Source organism: Entelurus aequoreus, linkage group LG17 (assembly GCF_033978785.1).
Source record: "Entelurus aequoreus isolate RoL-2023_Sb linkage group LG17, RoL_Eaeq_v1.1, whole genome shotgun sequence".
Classification (NCBI taxonomy): domain Eukaryota; kingdom Metazoa; phylum Chordata; class Actinopteri; order Syngnathiformes; family Syngnathidae; genus Entelurus; species Entelurus aequoreus.
In genome coordinates this window covers 37,708,406-37,728,192 of record NC_084747.1, presented here as the reverse complement: position 1 = coordinate 37,728,192, position 19,787 = coordinate 37,708,406, and the positions used below count along the sequence as shown (strand labels likewise).

The window sequence follows — 19,787 nt, the reverse complement described above, 5'->3', positions numbered from 1 at the left end:
ACAAGCAAACCTTTAGTAAATGAGGCCCTGTGTGTACAATTGAAAACACCTGAAATTTAGATTAAATTAAGTTTTTGCATGAATGTAAATACTAATTTCCCTCCACATTTCTGGCATGATATGGTCCAACCTGTACGTTTTGTCATGGTGTTGACGTGAAGCATACAAATATAATATGCACCACCTTTTATATTGAAAGGAACCTACTTTTAGCATACTCAAAGTGTGCTGTGGGAGATCCTGCAGTGTTGCATTGGTTGAATGATCCAGACGCTAGATCATGCATATTGCAATAAGTTTTGAGATTTATCAAAATAATATATCTGCTGTATGATAAAACTAACGTCAATAAAAACATTAATTTAATTATTTTCAATCAGCCCCTAAAATCATCCAGCAGCTCTAAAATTATAAAATGTAATTGCTGAATAGACGATATGTCTTCTATTTTTATTTTACACACACAGATCAATTAATTGTCATCTTTGCAGCCCAATCGCCAGTTTGCACGAGCGCTCAATGATTACATTTGCATCTCCTTTCTCCCTGTATTGTGGGCGTTCTAATAATCAACATATAGTCTGCGTATACATGAAGACAAACACGCTAAATGGATTGCTCTCCTTATTTTGTTTCAAGAGACATCATTTGTTTGTGCAAGAGATCAACTTGGCGTACTTATGAAGTTTGCATGTATTTTAAGACACTCAAACCTTTAGTAGATCAGGCCCTTACAATTTCACAAACCGAAAAAACAAAAACAAAACAATTTACAATTTGGGGGGAAAAAAACTAATAAGAAAACAACTTACAATTAATTACACAAACCAAAATAACAAGATGAAACAATATGTAATTAAAGAGTTCAGGTTCAAAAACCGATAAACACCATTCCAGCGATTTTCAGCTGTGAGTACCACAAAATAATTTTAACGTTGTCTACCAGGAGGTGGGATAACATTTTCCGCAAAAACAACTTGGCTTTCCCATTTCACTGTTGAATATTCTGTTTAATTCAGAAACCGACAAGCATCCAGCTGCTGCGGCACAAACAGACAAATCCATCAACACCAATAAGTGCATCGAAGTTTGATGACATCATCCAACATCAGCGCTGATGTTTGTTCGCTTTGTGTATGTTTGGATGTGATTGGAACAAAATTAAGTAATAATAATGAGTAACTTTGATGAAATCAGAGAGTGTGTGGTGACCTTGCCTACTGGGCGCAAAAAGAGACACTGACCTGATGAGTCTGAGCGGTCCATAAAAGTAAGAAAGTTCGACACAGTGTGGTGGGAAAAATTATGTACCGGGTACATGTGTAGCCACTACTCTCTCGAATGACGACCTTTTACTCTGCTGTATTGTGATGCAGCTGTCAATGTAGTGATGTCTTGATGCTGCGGTCAAAGTAACTCCCCCAGTCCAGGGTTCACCCAAAAAAAGGTGTTTGTTTGAATAAAATGAATTTATTACCGTTATAGAATAAGCATTTCTCTGAAAAAAACTGATCTCATTTTAGGGCCAGGCTGGCACCATATACAATTAGTCTGTTATTGCAAAGAAAAAGTGTTTGGAGTTATCTATTTTTGCTGCAAAATTTGTACAAAATTATTGAAATTAAATGTTGTTCAAACTAAGAATATCATTTTGGTTGATAAAAAAAAACGATTCAGTTGCAACCCACGTCAGCAAGATGGCTTTTATTTACGAGTTAGGATGCATTAAAAAACAAACATCCGTCGTCATGTCTATAATGATTGTGAACGATAGGCAAAATTCCCCAAAAAGTGCAGTTCCCCTTTAAAGGCCTACTGAAACCCACTACTACCGACCACGCAGTCTAATAGTTTATATATCAATGAAGAAATCTTAACATTGCAACACATGCCAATAAGGCTGGGTTAACTTATAAAGTGCAATTTTAAATTTCCCGGGGAACTTCCAGTTGAAAACGTTTATGTATGATGACGTTTGCGCGTGACGTTAATGGTTGAAACGGAAGTATTCGGACACATTGTATCACAATACAAACAGCTCTGTTTTCATCGCAAAATTCCACAGTATTCTGGACATCTGTGTTGGTGAATCTTTTGCAATTTGTTTAATGAACAATGGAGACTGCAAAGAAGAAAGCTGTAGGTGGGATCGGTGTATTAGCGGCTGGCTGCAGCAACACAACCAGGAGGACTTTGACTTGGATAGCAGGCGCGCTATCCGACGCTAGCTGCCGACCGCATCGATGATCGGGTGAAGTCCTTCGTCGCGTCGTCGATCGCTGGAATGCAGGTGAGCATGGGTGTTGATGAGCAGATGAGGGCTGGCGTAGGTGGAGCGCTAATGTTTTTATCATAGCTCTGACGAAGTCCCGTAGCTAAGTTAGCTTCAATGGCGTCGTTAGCAACAGCATTGCTAGGCTTCGATAGGCAGCACAGCATTAACCGTGTAGTTACAGGTCCAGTGTTTGGTTCGGTGTCTCCTGATAGTAGTATTGTTGATCTTCTGTCTATCCTTCCAGTCAGGGGCTTATTTCTTTTGTTTCTATCTGCATTTAAGCATGATGCTATCACGTTAGCTCCGTAGCTAAAGTGCTTCACTGATGTATTGTCGTGGAGATAAAAGTCACTGTGAATGTCCATTTCGCGTTCTCGACTCTCATTTTCAAGAGGATATAGTATCCGAGGTGGTTTAAAATACAAATCCGTGATCCACAATAGAAAAAGGAGAAAGTGTGGAATCCAATGAGCCCTTTACCTAAGTTACGGTCAGAGCGAAAAAAGATACGTCCTGCACTGCACTCTAGTCCTTCACTCTCACGTTCCTCATCCACAAATCTTTCATCCTCGCTCAAATTAATGGGGTAATCGTCGCTTTCTCGGTCCGAATCGCTCTCGCTGCTGGTGTAAACAATGGGGAAATGTGAGGAGCCCTTCAACCTGAGACGCCACGCTACTTCCGGTACAGGCAAGGCTTTTTTTATCAGCGACCAAAAGTTGCGAACTTTATCGTCGATGTTCTCTACTAAATCCTTTCAGCAAAAATATGGCAATATCGCGAAATGATCAAGTATGACACATAGAATGGATCTGCTATCCCCGTTTAAATAAAAAAAATTCATTTCAGTAGGCCTTTAAGTGTGTCATTTTACTACCGTGACAAGCTGTTAGATGTTTGAGCTAGAGGTGTGTGCGCTAGTTGATGACAGGAACTTGGGGAATAAGCACACACTTTGACAAGCCCTCTGAGACAGAGAAGAGACAACCACTCAAAAAGGCTCACTGCTTTGCCCTAGGGTGGCAAAAGAAAAATAATGACAAAAATGTGTCATTTTAACAAAGCTTGTCCATGTTGACATCCAAATCTATTATAAAACAAAACAAAAACAAAAAACAGAAAAAGGCCCTAAATGAAACGACAAATGTGAAGTCCATTTCTCTCCCTCCCTCAGGCCTAAAACTTGCCCTCGTTCCGTGTCCCAACTTCAGCCATCAGCAGTGTGAAAGAAGCTAGACGAGCCAAAGGGAGTGGAGGGAGCATTGGAAACTGTCTATGTGGGCTGTAGTGCATTAAGCTTTGACCTTCTATTTCTTTGCTTTGTCTACTTGGAGCCCTGAGGCATGCACCGGAGAAGATCCTCCCCCCTTCTGATAGATACAACGCCAAGCATTATGCTGCAAAAAGTGATGCACAGTCATTCTTCTTTCCTTAAATTGTGTTTTTCCCCCCTCAATATCTTTGACAATAAAGCCCGCAGGACTTGCAACAGCCCCAACGCAATGCTGCTGTCATTGCAAAACTGGACGGACAGGCTGGAAACGGGCTTTGCGACATGGTTGCCCCAAGCCAGTCAATCAGGCTGCGAGGGATGACGGTGTAAGGGCAAGGGGACAGATTCCCAACACGGCCAGCTGAGAAAATGGTATTAACAATAGGGGCACATTCCATAGAAAAACTATGTGCAGGTTTGGATAGTTTTTACCTAACCAGAGATTAGGTACACTTGCACATCGTTCAATTTTGGGAGGTATGAACTGGATTATTATGATATTATTGAATTAATATATGTGCCCAGAGCCCAATAATGCGAGCCAAACAAGATCCATTACCCATTATCTACCTCAGTGTTTTTCAACCACTGTTCCGCCGCACTAGTGTGCCGTGAGATTCAGTCTGGTGTACCGTGGGAGATGATCTAATTTCACCTATTTGGGTTAAAAAAATGTTTTTGCAAACCAGTAATTATAGTCTGCCCATTATGTGTTGTTGTTTAATGTGCCGGTGCTGTCTAGAGCTCGGCAGAGTAACTGTGTAATACTCTTCCATATCAGTAGGTGGGAGCAGGTAGCTAATTGCTTTGTAGATGTCGGAAACAGTGAGAGGCAGCGGGCAGGTAAAAAGGTGTCTAATGCTTAAACCAAAAATAAACTAAAGGTGAGTGCCCCTAAGAAAAGGCATTGAAGCTCAGGGAAGGCTATGCAGAACGAAACTAAAACTGAACTGGCTACAAAGTAAACAAAAACAGAATGCTGGACAACGGCAGAGACTTACTGTGGAGCAAAGACGGCGTCCACAATGTACATCTGAACATGACATGACAATCAACAATGTCCCCACAAAGAAGGATAAAAACAACTGAAATATTCTTGGTTGCTAAAACAAAGTAGATGCGGGAAATATCGCTCACACAGAAGACATGAAACTGCCACAGGAAAATACCAAAAAAAGAGAAAAAGCCACCAAAATAGGAGCGCAAGACAAGAACTAAAACACTACACACAGGAAAACAGCAAAAAACTCAAAATAAGTCACTGCGTGATGTGACAGGTTGTGACAGTACATCGACTTTGACACAAGAGCTATATTGATGCATGGTTGGTTATGGTTTAAAGTCATATCCAGCAACGACTCTTTACTGTCAACTGAGTTTCGTTTTTTAATGATTTCTGCTGGTGGTGTGCCTCCAGATTTTTTCAACGCAAAAAAATGTGCCTTGGCTCAAAATAGGTTGAAAAACACTGATCTACCTCAATTGGCTGTTCCCCATACACTCCTACTTCCAGGGATCTGAGCACCCTTTGAGAAAAAAAGCGGAAAATTGAGGAAAAAGGGGAACATTTCTATCAGTATTCAGCACAAAGTGCAGCCATGCAAATCCCAAAGGAAATGTTTAACAATCAAGACTACATTTCCTGCAATTGGGTGCATTTCCACACTATGTTTTACCTTTTGATTTATTCTCATCTACCAACCTTTTTTGGTTGTCTTTTTGACACTTACATGTCCCATGTAATGTCCCACATACACTACCGTTCAAAAGTTTGGGGTCACATTGAAATGTCCTTATTTTTGAAGGAAAAGCACTGTACTTTTCAATGAAAATAACTTTAAACTAGTCTTAACTTTAAAGAAATACACTCTATACATTGCTAATGTGGTAAATGACTATTCTAGCTGCAAATGTCTGGTTTTTGGTGCAATATCTACATAGGTGTATAGAGGCCCATTTCCAGCAACTATCACTCCAGTGTTCTAATGCACCAGTCAACCAGATGTTTCACCTCTTCCCTGTAGTCCATGTCGTTGTTGTCACGGATAAGGCCCACTACTGTCGTGTCGTCCGCATATATCACAATGTGGTTAGTAGTGGACCTGGCGCAGCAGTCATGGGTCATCAACGTGAACAGCAGCGGACTCAGGACGCAGCCCTGGGGGGAGCCGGTGCTCAGGGAGATGGCACTGGAGGTGTTGTTGCCCACTCTCACAGACTGGGGTCTGTCTGTGAGGAAGTCAAGCAGCCAGTTGCATAGGGGGGTACTGAATCCAAGGGGGGCCAGTTTGCTCACCAAGTGCTGCGGGATGATGGTGTTGAATGCTGAGCTGAAGTCCAGAAACAACAATGCGCACTTGCGTGTCCTTTCCTTCCAGATGTTCTAAGCTCAGGTGGAGTGCAGAGGAGATGGCGTCCTCTGTGGAGCCGTTAGGGCGATAAGCAAACTGGTATGGGTCGAATGTGGGGGGAAGTCTTGAGACAATATATTCCTTTACCAGCCTCTCAAAGCACTTCATTATGATGGGGGTGAGTGCAACGGGGCGATAATCATTGAGGGAGGAGATTGTGGGTTTTTTTGGCACTGGAATGATTGTGGCCGTCTTAAAACATGATGGTACCACAGCCTGGGTCAGCGAGATGTTGAAGATGTCTGTGAGAACCCCAGCCAGCTGGTCTGCACATCCCTTAAGCACCTTGCCTGGAATGTCATCAGGTCCCGGTGCTTTCCGGGGGTTCACTCTCCTCAGGGTTTTCCGGACATCCGCTATGTCCAGGTTGAGCGGCTGCTCATCAGGACGAGGGATGGATTTTCTCGCCGCAGTGGTGTTAAGTGCCTCAAACCTCGCAAAGTAGTTGTTAAGGTCATCTAGGAAGCTGATACTGTTGTCACAGGGACGGGGGGCAGCTTTATAGTCCGTGATGACCTGTATGCCCTGCCACATTTGTCTAGTGTTTGTGGGGTTGTCGAAGAAGTCCTGCACTTTCTGACTGTGAGCACGCTTTGCAACCTTAATGGCACGGTTCAGGTTAGCTCTGGCTGTTTTTAATGCTACCATGTCGCCAGACTTAAAAGCCTTGTTCCGAGCCTTCAGCATTGCACGTTCCTCACTGTTCATCCAGGGTTTCTCGTTGGCCCGTGTGGGGATGTTCTTGATCACACTGACATCCTCCATGCACTTCTGAATGTATGCGGACACAGACTCTGCATACTCTTCCACACATGTGTGATGATTATCGGTGGCGGCTGCCTTGAACATGTCCCAGTCTGTGGTTTCGAAGCAGTCTTGTAATGCTTCCATTGCTCCCTCTGGCCAGGTCCTCACCTGCTTCACTGTAGCTGGCTTCCTGATCAGCAGGGGCTTGTATGCAGGAATTAGCATCACAGATAGATGGTCTGAGGAGCCGAGGTGGGGGCGTGGTGCAGCTTTATACGTATGTTTAATATTGCTGAACACTAAGTCCAATTTGCTTCCACCCCTGGTTGCAAAATTCACATATTGATGGAAATGAGGGAACACAGTTTTCACGTTAGCTTGATTAAAATCCCCTGCCACGATGAAAACTCCCTCTGGATGTGTAGATTGCAGTTCATTGATGGAGCAGTACAAAGCATTCAAAGCTTCTTTGGTGTTAGCACTGGGAGGAATGTACACTGCTGTGAAGATCATAGCACTGAATTCCCAGGGTAAATAAAATGGCCTGCATTTTATAGTTAATATTTCTACATCGGGAGAGCAGTGACATTAGACTATCTTCCCATTATTGCACCAGTTGTTGTTGATGTATATACAAACACCACCGCCTCGGGATTTAACGGTGAGAGTGCTGCTCCTGTCCGACCGAAACATAGTTAGCCCCTCGATGCGAACTGCCTCGTCCGGAACGGTTGGTTTCAACCACGTTTCTGTGAAAAATATGGCGCAGCAGTCTCTCATCTCGCGTCTTGCGAGATGAGAGGGGGGCAGAGCAGAAAAGAGAGACGGCAGATCAATTGGTCTGGAAAGGGGTCTATTTAAAGGCTAGAGTATAGAAATTAGTTTTAAGATGGGCATAAATGCTTCTACTAAGATAGCATCTCTAATTGTTACTGGTAGGGCATTCCAGAGTACTTGAGCCCGAATAGAAAACTCTCTATAGCCCGCAGACTTGTTTTGGGCTCTGGGAATCACTAATAATTCAGAGTTCTTAGAACGCAGATTTCTGGCTGGGACATATGGTACAATGCTAGTAAGTAAGCTAGCTCGCTGGTTAGTTAAGTCGCGAGCTTGTTTCGGTGCTCCTGATCATCTCCCCGTCCTGCAACTCAGTGCGGCATTCAGGCAAGAGAAACAGCGAATACCTGCGGCTAACGCGAGCGTTCAACAAATTTAGTTTAGATCATATTTTTATGTATATTTCATTTTTGAAAAAAAACAAGTGATATTTTGACGTGAAAATTAATGTTTCAAAATAAGGACATTTCTTCACGTCTTAACTTCAGAGGACAACGTTATAACATTTTTTAAATAAACTTGGCGCTCTGCTAGCTAAGAATTAGCTATCAATGTGATTGTATTTTGATTGATTGTAATGTTAGCATTGTAGCTCATATATTGTAGCTTTGCTAACGTTTTGTCAACAATAGAGCTTTTAATGCCGTTGTTATATCGTGATAGCGCATGTTGATGACACATACTAGCTGTGTTCCGCAAATCCGACAATAACAAACGAACAACTGTGTCCTCATTGCAAGGTAGCATTTTTGATAGCGGCTGTTCCCCCACATTGCAAAGCTGCTTCTAAGTCAATAATCCTCGCCTCCATGGTGGCAAATAGACTACACTTCTTACAATTATCATAGCTGAAAAATGAAGAATACTTATACAAGCTACACTACACATCATAGGAGTGTTAGCTAACAGCAAGTTGAGTTCTTGATTGAAGCAGTGTTAAACAAAGGTGGGCAGATCGAAACAAGCGACAAAGCAAGGTTATTGCCTACGTCAGCTGCCTAATTAGGTACCACTATAACCTAGTTTGAAATGGGTCTATTATCATTTATATACCAAATAATATACCATGATATGTATTCTTATGGCAGGAGGCTGCAACATATATTAAAAAATAGATTTTAGGCCTTATTGTCCATCCTATTAGACGTGCAGAGTTACAGCGTATATGTAAAAGTAGATAGTGACGTTGAGTGCATCTCCAATATAAGCTTCGATACAAGTAGTCATGCAACAGGTTGACAGTCAGTAAACATCTAAATGTCCTAAAATAAGCAGGCAATGTTGGTCTCTTCTGGTATTAATGAATGGTAAACATGGTGGGCTATAGGCTACAGAGGGCTCGTAGCTACATAGCAGCTAAGCACACAAGATAGACATATGTAGTAAATGTCCTTAAAGGCCTACTGAAATGATTTTTTTTTATTTAAACGGGAATAGCAGATCCATTCTATGTGTCATACTTGATCATTTCGCGATATTGCCATATTTTTGCTGAAAGGATTTAGTAGAGAAAATCGACGATAAAGTTCGCAACTTTTGCTCGCTGATAAAAAAAGCCTTGTCTGTACCGGAAGTAGCGTGACGTCACAGGAGCTAGGATTCCTCACAATTCCCCGTTGTTTACAATGGAGCGAGAGAGATTCGGACCGAGAAAGTGATGATTACCCCATTAATTTGAGCGAGGATGAAAGATTCGTAGATGAGGAACGTTACAGTGAATGACTTGAGAGGCAGCGATGAACGTATCTTTTTTCGCTCTGACCGTAACTTAGGTACAAGCTGGCTCATTGGATTCCACACTCTCCTTTTTCTATTGTAGATCACAGATTTGTATTTTAAACCACCTCGGATACTATATCCTCTTGAAAATGAGAGTCGAGAACGCGAAATGGACATTCAGTGCCTTTTATCTCCACGACAATACATCGGCGAAATGCTTTAGCTACGAGCTAACGTGACAGCATCTTGCTTTAACTGCATATAGAAACAAAAGAAATAAACCCCTGACTGGAAGGATAGATAGAAAATCAACAATACTATTAAACCGTGGACATGTAAATACACGGTTAATGCTTTCCAGGCTGGCGAAGGTTAACAATGATGTGCCAACGACGCCATTGAAGCTAACTTAGCAACCGGACTGCACAGAGCTATGCTAAAAACATTAGCTCTCCACCTACGCCAGCCAGCCCTCATTTGCTCATCAACACCCGTGCTCACCTGCGTTCCAGCGATCGGCAGAAGGACGAAGGACTTCACCCGATGCGTTTGGCGGCCCGGAGACGTAGGAAGTCAAGGTGAGGTCGGCGGCTAGCGCGGCTAGCGCTCCAACAAAGTCCTCCTGGTTGTGTTGCTGTAGTCCGCTGCTAATACACTGATCCCACCTACAACTGTCTTCTTTGCAGCCGTCATTGTTCATTAAAAAAATTGCAAAAGATGTCCAGAATACTGTGGAATTATGAAATGAAAACAGAGCTTTTTGTATAGGATTCTACGGGGTACCATAACTTCCGTTACTCGGACTTCGTCACGCGCATACGTCATCATACCGCGATGTTTCAGCTTGATATTTCCCGGGAAGTTTTAAATGTCACTTTATAAGTTAACCCGGCCGTATTGGCATGTGTTGCAATGTTAAGATTTCATCATTGATATATAAACTATCAGACTGCGTGGTCGGTAGTAGTGGCTTTCAGTAGGCCTTTAATTGAACAACACTGCAATCTAAAACACAACATTTGTCAATATAAACAACTATAAAACAATTATAGTTGCATATTACTTACACAAACAAAGTCTCCAAGGCTGAAGCGTACAGTATTAGAAAAGATCCAGTAACTAACGTGCCCGCATCACCCAACTTAGTTCATCATTCGCTTAACTTTAATGGTCCTATTATGGAAAACCGACTTTTCTGACCTATTTGTACCTGTTTTGTGTATTTGGGATCTGCATAAGTCCTGAAAATTTGAAATCAAACCATGGAGGCATGGTCAAAGTAATCTCTATTGTTACATTTTGATAGAGTCTATCAAAATGTAAAAATAGAGATAAAGGTATCATGTAAAAAAAGCTGACATGTTGATATTATTAATGAACAAAAAAACAAATACTTGTCTTTCGATATATGAATAACGTTTATCTATAGCCTTTTTATAAGACATTACAAATTACATGAAAGTAAATAAATAATGATAAATGGGTTGTACTTGTATAGCGCTTTTCTACCTTCAAGGTACTCAAAGCGCTTTGACAGTATTTCCACATTTACCCATTCACACACACATTCACACACTGATGGCGGGAGCTGCCATGCAAGGCGCTAACCAGCAGCCATCAGAGGCAAAGGGTGAAGTGTCTTGCCCAAGGACACAATGGACGTGACTAGGAAGGTAGAAGGTGGGAATTGAACCCCAGTAACCAGCAACACTCCGATTGCTGGCACAGCCACTCTACCAACTTCGCCAGTACTACGTTTACACCCCAACACTGCTTTACCTAAAAAATAGTAATCATGATTTCAATTTTGATAAATCTTAATTATTACTTTGGTCATAATTGGCAGCCCTAGATCTCATACATGAACACAATTTTTATCTATATGGACAAAAAGTGCAGTTACGACTTATGACCATCAGGTACCATCTTTCAAAATTCTTACATTGTTTTTTTTATTTTTTAATCTCTTATGTCCATAAAGTGCTATCTTGCGCAATTTTCACATTTATTTTAGTTAGTTATTTTATTATGTTTTTCTGCCATATTACTTTGTTATTTTGTTGCTTTCATATGCACATTCAGTTTCTACTTGAGGTCCATGAAATAGTGGTTGTATCTACAGTAATGTTTCGCCTACAAAAGAAATCATTTTGAATGTGTTGTGGTTTTTTTAAATAAATGTTTAATAAAGATTTCAGTTTAAATATTTTTTGAAAATGTTGAGCATATTTAAAATGCCGCGATAATAACCATGATAATTTTGGTCACAATAACCGTGATAAGAAATGTTCATACTGTGACATCCCTACTTTGAACATATACTGTATCTGCCAGTAGACTTGCTGTGGAAGCGCTAAATCGAAAACATGGCTGACAGGGAGAAGATGAAGTTGAAGTGAAGTCATGTATTTAAGACCGCCCACAGAATATTGCATCCAGATGGTAGGAAAATGGCTAGAAAAGGGTCTGTAAAACACAATCTATGTAAAATGTTGACCAAAGAACCACTATTACATGTTATGTAGACCACAAGTAAGTGTTATAAATGTAGAAAACTAATTATAATATGACACCTTTAATGAATTATTGGGGTCACTTTGTGTCCCAAAAACGATTACCACTCCACTTCAACAAAGTGTTTATTCCCGACAGTAATATAACTACCATTGTCCTCGGTCCAAGTCATTTGACTAAAACAAGCCTTTTCTCTCATTCCACACTACAAATTAATAAACGTATGAGTAATTCACGCTGATATCGAATCGATATTGGTGTAGGCCGATACTAAAGGCTCCAATGTCGGTATTGTATCAGAAATAAAAAAGTTGTATAAGGACATCCCTTTGCCCAATATCACTTCCAGGAGCCACACGATATGTCAGAGACAGGCATTGACAAACACAACTCAATAGCATTAAAGCTAAAGACACACAATTGTGTGTTCCTAGTAATGCATACTAAAATGGTTTTCAAATCATTTAAAATTCCCAACTAAGCAAAACATTTCCAACATACTATTGTAAAACCGCCGAGAATTTTTAATTGTTAACATAATGTTTATTATTGGGATTGTAGGTCATACAATTGCACTGCAACTGTATTGAGATCAGTTAACCAGAATATTAAATGCACACAAAGTTTGATAGAAACGGTTGTTGTATTGTAAATAGTTCCTATATATTTTTTTGAATCAACAGTCAAGCATTTAAACACTGTATCGTCAGTATGCCAAACGACAGTCTGTTGCTACCACATTAGAACTCCCCCATGAAGGAGCCACTCCAATCATCTGGAAGTGCTCATCAAAAAATAGCAGCAGGAGGTCACAGGAATGACAACAGCAACAACAACAACAACAGGTTATGAACAGTGCAGATACAACACATACAAAAGTAAACACTTGGATTTTAAACACAATAAAAAGGAGTGAAAGTACAAACCATCTCTCACACAAAGCAAATCCCAAATACATCACACACTACTCGGATTTAACAAAACAGGTTCCTTTTCTGAGCTACTTTTACTCGGAGGTATTGCTTTTTTTTTTTTTACTAAAGGGCCTGCACTGCCTCTTCAATGCTTCAATCTAACAGGATTAAGAATCACAGTGCACTGTGACTGATGTATTTAATTAAATTACATCACTGTAGCAGGTAATTACAATAAACCTGAAAAGACGGACGGTCGTCCATCTTTAGCACAAATTCAAAAGGTCAGAGTTACAGCAGAAAATGTACTGCCTGATTAATACAAAATCTTTATATTCCTTGCTCAAATACAAAAACGCAACTATAGTAGAATGGCGCATGTGCACAGCCAACCAAGGACAAACAATTCTTGATTGCACACTAGTGATGTGCGGATCGATACTGAAATATCGGTATTGTCGATACCAGATCTTCATGTTCTAATATCGATTACTCAAATCAAAATATCGATACTTTCGTTATTTGAGATAATGTATATCATTAACAGAAACACAGTGTAAAGTAACTAAATCATTCAGATCTTGTCTAAATTCAACACGTTTGGTGGGTACATTAATGCACGAGTGCATTATGTTATTCCGTCTGTCAATTGTTTATTTAAGAAAATTACTAGGAATTAAAATGACTCACTCGGTTTTATAAAACAGCAAGTTTATGTATCCTGTTATTGTAGGCTGTTTGGAGACATTACATATAAAGTTGACTAAGATAACGCAATCAGTGCAAAATAACAACATCATTTGTTTCGCCTTCAATCGTTTGAAGTTGATTACCCAAGAAATACACTACTTTTTACATTTCAACAGACACATTGGTATATTTCCCTAAAGCAGTGGTTCTCAAATGGGGGTACGCGTACCCCTGGGGGTACTTGAAGGTATGCCAAGGGGTATGTGCGATTTTTTAAAAATGTCTGTCAAAAAGAACTGTGAAAAGAAATTCAACAATGCAATATTCAGTGTTGACAGCTAGATTTGTTGTGGACATGTTCCATAAATATTGATGTTAAAGATTTCTTTTTTTGTGAAGAAATGTTTAGAATTAAGTTCATGAATCCAGATTGATCTCTATTACAATCCCCAAATAGGGCACTTTAAGTTGATGATTACTTCTATGTGTAGAAATCTTTATTTATAATTGAATCACTTTTTCAACAAGTTTTTAGTTATTTTAACATATTTTTTTTCCAAATAGTTCAAGAAAGACCACAACAAATGAGCAATATTTTGCACACAATTTAATAAATCAGAAACTGATGACATAGTGCTGTATTTTACGTTTTTATCTCTTTTTTTTTCAACCAAAAATGCTTTGCTCTGATTAGGGGGTACTTGAATTAAAAAAATGTTCACAGGGGGTACATCACTGAAAAAAGGTTGAGAACCACTGCCCTAAAGTATCTGTATCGGATCTGTATCGTCGATACCAGCCTAAATTTGACTCGGTATTGGATCGGAAATATATATATATATATATATATATATATATATATATATATATATATATATATATATATATATATATATATATATATATATATATATATATATATATATATATATATATATATATATATATATATATATATAAAGTACTTTTTGGTATTAATGCTTAATAGTAAATACCTTTAATTAATTCCTCATTTCAGCAACCATAATTATTACAGTACATCTTCACACGGGGTAAAAAAAAAAAAAAGCAGGTAAACGTAGATATAGTTAAATGTTGTCAATGTATCAATTGTAACGCAATATAGATTTACTAATATTTGACAATGAGTCAACACTCATCCAGTATTAATAGCTGGAAACACACACAAGTGAGTATTAGAGATAGAGTCTCGCAAACAGTCATTAGTTTCATATTAGTATATTTCATATTAGTTTCACGCTCACAAACACGCAAAGTAATTGAAAGAAAAGTTATCAAACGGTCGTACATTTCGTTTCACTTTACGTACCTGCAAGAATCGCCTTCCCCGGGTGGGTCAACTTGGACTTCCCTGCGGGCGCCGCCGCCGCCGCCAGACGTCTCGGCGTGGGGAAAGGGCTCCGAAATGTTTCTTTTCTCTCCATTTGTGCCACAAAAACACAGTCAAAGAGCAGAAATGGGGGCGTTTCAACCGTTGTACTAGCAACAGGCGTCTTACACACCCTCCCGGACTGTCAGGTAGACCTACGTGGACCTGCGAGACGTCTCTGTGCATCCACAGCGGGCAGTAAGACACGCGTGGACTACCTCGCAAAGAACCTGGGGTCCTCCCAGTCTACAGTCCATAACTGTCATGTGTCACCATGGCGACGAGAAAATCCGCCGTCAAAGAGACGTAGTGGAAGCAAGCCCAGAAGTACGGAAGTAAGGAAGTATGTGTCACCTTAGAAGGAGGCAAGGGTGTAGGGAATGTTTATCTCGGAGGAGAAGGAGGGCGGGGCCCACACTTCCTTGTCGCTTCTCGGTTGGGATTTTCCTTACATCGAGTGGGGGGAAACAACCCGCCGGGGTGAGAGTTTTACATGTTAGCACGGAAGCATGAATACATGTTTGTAATCTCCACGGTGTGACCACGCCCTACACACCATTTACACTCGCACTGACACCGCCACTACACAGTCTCGCCTGTTGCTGTTGGTCGCATGAAACTACCACCAAAATGGAAACTTTAATTTTACTAAATGAATAATGCCCACTCGTGGTCGACACTCTTAAGAGAGAAGCGTTATTTAATTCCACCAAAGCATATACGCTATATTTCCAAAAGTATTTGGCCACCTTCCTTGACTCACATATGAAGTGCCATCCCATTCCCTAACCCAGTGTTTTTCAACCACTGTGCCGCGGCACACTAGTGTGCCGTGAGATACAGTCTGGTGTGCCGTGGGAGATTATCTAATTTCACTTATTTGGGTTAAAAATATTTTTTGCAAACCAGTAATTATAGTCTGCAAATGATGTGTTGTTGTTGAATGTCGGTGTTGTCTAGAGCTTGGCAGAGTAACCGTGTAATACTCTTCCATATCAGTAGGTGGCAGCAGGTAGCTAATTGCTTTGGAGATGTCTGAAACAGCGGGAGGCAGCGTGTGGGTAAAATTGGGTCTAATGCTTAAACCAAAAATAAACAAAAGGTGAGTGCCCCTAAGAAAAGGCATTGAAGCTTAGGGAAGGCTATGCAGAACGAAACTAAAACTGAACTGGCTACAACGTAAATAAAAACAGAATGCTGGACGACAGCAAAGACTTACTGTGGAGCAAAGACGGCGTCCACAATCGACAATGTCCCCACAATGAAGGATAAAAACAACTGAAATATTCTTGATTGCTAAAACAAAGCAGATGCGGGAAATATCGCTCAAAGGAAGACATGAAACTGCTACAGGAAAATACCAAAAAAAGAGAAAAAGCCACCAAAATAGGAGCGCAAGACAAGAACTAAAACACTGCACACAGGAAAACAGCAAAAAACTCCAAATAAGTCAGAGTGTGATGTGACAGGTGGTGACAGTACACCTACTTTGAGACAAGAGCTATATTGATGCATGCTTGGTTATGCTTTAAAGTCATATCCAACAATTGCGACAACGACTTTTTACTGTCAACTGAGTTTCGTTTTTTAGTGATTTCTGCTGGTGGTGTGCCTCCGGATTTTTTCAACTCAAAAAATGTGCCTTGGCTCAAAAAAGGTTGAAAAACACTGCCCTAACCCATATAGGGTTCAATATGATGTGGGTCCAAATTTTGCAGCTATTACAGCTTCAACTCTTCTGGAAAGGCTGTCCACAAGGTTGCGGAGTGTGTTTATAGGAATTTTCCACCATTCTTCCAAAAGCGCATTGGTGAGGTCACACACTGATGTTGGTCGAGAAGGCCTGGCTCTCAGTCTCCGTTCTAATTCATCCCAAAGGTGTTCTATCGGGTTCAGGTCAGGACTCTGTGCAGGCCAGTCAAGTTCATCCACGTCTCTTTATGGACCTTGCTTTGTGCACTGGTGCACAGTCATGTTGGAAGAGGAAGGGGCCTGCTCCAAACTGTTCCAGAATTGTCCAAAATGTTTTGGTATCGCAGCAATTTGGAAAATCCCATTTTACAAATTCTGATGTAAAATAAATATATTTCCCAAATCTAGAGGAGCAAACGTAAGCAAAATATTAGAACCCGCTTTCAGTATGATACATTGTTGTTCAATATCACAGGTGTCTAACTCAAGGCCAGATCTGGCCCGCCACATCATTTTTATGTGGCCCGCAAAAGCCTGGACATAATATGCATCAATAAAGTAATTCATCTCTCTATCTCCATTTTGACAGAAAAATTAGATATACTCCATACTTTAATATTATCTAAAAGTGTAACAAATGTTATATTATAATACAATCCAAACTTTTTTTTTGTTAAAATACAAGTAAATACTTAAATGCTTGGTACCGTTTTTCCATTTACAATAATATGCTGTACAAAAAACATTTTATGGTCAAATTCTGGCGACTGAGCTGCCAGTTTTTTACCGCAAAATCTGCTGATTTTTTGTGTATGTTAAATCTATATACACTATATTGCCAAAAGTATTTGGCCACCTGCCTTTACTCACATATGAACTTGAAGTGCCATCCCATGGAATTGTCGAAAATGTTTTGGTATCCTGGAGCATTAAAAGTTCCTTTCACTGGAACTAAGGAGCCAAGCCCAACCCCTGAAAATCCAGCCCCACACCATAATTCCTCCTCCAGCAAATTTAGCATTCTCCTGGCAACCTCCAAACCCAGACTGGTCCATCAGATTGCCAGATGGAAAAGCGTGATTCATCAGTCCAGAGAAGGCGTCACCTCTGCTCTAGAGTCCAGTGGCAACATGCTTTACACCACTGCATCCCACGCTTTGCATTGGACTTGGTGATGTATGGCTTAGATGCAGCTGCTCGGTCATGGAAACCCATTCCATGAAGCTTGGAAATCTGTAGCAACTGACTGTGCAGAAAGTCTTTGCACTATACGCTTCAGCATCCGCGGACCCCTCTCTGTCAGTTTACCTGGCCTACCACTTGGGGGCTGAGTTGCTGTTGTTCCCAAACTCTTCACTTTTATTATAATAATGTTGACTTTGGAATATTTAGGAGCAAGGAAATTTCATGACTGGATTTGTTGCACAGGTGGCATCCTATGACAGTTCCACGCTGGCAATCACTGAAAGCGACCCATTCTTTCACAAATGTTTGTAGAAAACAGTCTCCATGCCTAAGTGCTTGATTTTATACACCGGGCCAAGTGATTAGGACACCTGATTCTCATCATTTGGCTGGATGGCCAAATACTTTTGGCAATATAGTGTATAATTCAAATGCATAGGCAATTCTGTACCAATTTGATAAGGGGAATCCTCATAGTTATAGTGGCTCCTCTGAGGGCAGTCATAACTGTGACATGGCCCTCAATGAAAACGCCTTTGATACCCTTGTTGTATATCATTGCAAACCACGACCACGATCCTAAACACATTATACGAATTCCTCTCTGATAATGTTAATTAAAAGTGAGCATTTATGCAGTCTACAAATTGTATGGTATTTGCCTTGTGCGTGTGTTCCTAATATTGTGGCCTGATAACATGCACTGATGACAAGGAATCAGGGCCACCAATATTGTAACTGTGCAAACTTGACTGTACAGCTAAAATGAGAGCTTTTATAAGTCAGGAAGTAAGTAAACAAGCAACACTTGCCTCAGAAGCATTTATTAACCTGCTGTTTTTGACACATTTTATCCCATTTTCTTACAAAAAAAAATGTCTTTACGCCTTTCCGACTACAACAACACTATTGACAACACATATGTTGTTCCATAATAATTATTTTCATTAGTTAGATATTTCAATATATATCTTAAATTACTCACTGCTTTAAATACAATGGTTATCATGACTCGACTGGCACCGGGACACCAGCAAACTGTCATCCCCAAATGTTTTGTTAGTCCGGTGACAAAGTTGCCATATTAATACTTGATATATTTTTGAGTAAAACTGAAATTGTGCTCCTGCTTGCAGCATTTTTAGTTTGGCAGCACATGCACAGACTGCAACACATAGCGCTTATGTTAAACCGGTTCAACTGTTTTTTTTGGGTTTTTTTTAAAGTCCTCTTGAAACTTTGCAATGAATCAGGATTCTGACCTCTGTGTCCCGGGAAAAGGCTTTTCAGCTGGAGGGAGGAGTGGAAATACTGAGTGTCTCGTGGTTGTGTGATGTAGCGCTCCGCAGCGTTAGAGGCTGAACAAACACACACACGTGCGCGCACACACACACACACGCACAGAACATAAACAACATGAGCTCGCTTAGAAACAATCTTTGTGAAAAGAAAAACAAAGCTATTGCACAGTAATAGTCTCTCCAGTATGCCGAGCGTGAGCTATGTTCTGCAAATATAAGGCTGAAGTTGTGTTGATGAAAGTCAACATATAAGAGCAACAAGGCGGAGGAGACTTTATGCTCTGCAGTTCAGTGCACGATTAATCGATTATGTCCCAAATAAGGGATGGGCAGCGTTGACACCATTCCTCAACCTTGAAGAGAGCTTAAATACACGTAGGGCGTGGAGGGAGAAGGGGGGGCCTTATTGCAGTTTCAGTGAAGAAGCGTGGTGCCTGGTTTGCAGGTGAGGTTTCAGTTCAAGACAGCAGCTCAGTTCGGTTGAGCTTCAAAGATGTGTGTGTGTGTGTGTGTGTGTGTGTGTGTGTGTGTGTGTGTGTGTGTGTGTGTGTGTGTGTGTGTGTGTGTGTGTGTGCACGTGCAACAGGAGGAAGTGGATGGCCCCAATCCTTCTACATGGGGAAGCCATAGGCAGGTTGAGCAGGGTATCCCGCAGCGTTGGCCTGGTAACTGTAGCCTGTGTACGGCGCTTGGGGGGTCACTGGAGCAGGAGAGTTGGTCAGCATCAGCTGCTGGCCTGAACACAAACAGTACAAACACACTTTAGCAAGGTCATGCCTTAAGAAACAACAGCTTAACAACACTGGAATGAAGATTTTCGAAAGAAAAGCTAGTAGTAT

General features: G+C 40.6%; 2 protein-coding genes across 2 annotated transcripts in view; both read right to left on the bottom strand.

Moving 5' to 3' along the window:
• The window catches only part of si:dkey-178e17.1 (tricarboxylate transport protein B, mitochondrial), a 52,662-nt gene extending 37,296 nt beyond the window's left edge, over positions 1-15,366 (bottom strand). The window contains exon 1 of the mRNA XM_062024234.1: positions 14,711-15,366. Within this exon, the coding sequence (XP_061880218.1) occupies positions 14,711-14,825 (115 nt within the window). The 5' untranslated portion in view covers positions 14,826-15,366. The remainder of the gene's footprint in view (positions 1-14,710) is intronic.
• Positions 15,367-18,439: 3,073 nt separating this feature from the next.
• The window catches only part of LOC133632872 (clathrin heavy chain 1-like), an 81,467-nt gene continuing 80,119 nt past the window's right edge, over positions 18,440-19,787 (bottom strand). The window contains exon 33 of the mRNA XM_062025645.1: positions 18,440-19,684. Within this exon, the coding sequence (XP_061881629.1) occupies positions 19,560-19,684 (125 nt within the window). The 3' untranslated portion in view covers positions 18,440-19,559. The remainder of the gene's footprint in view (positions 19,685-19,787) is intronic.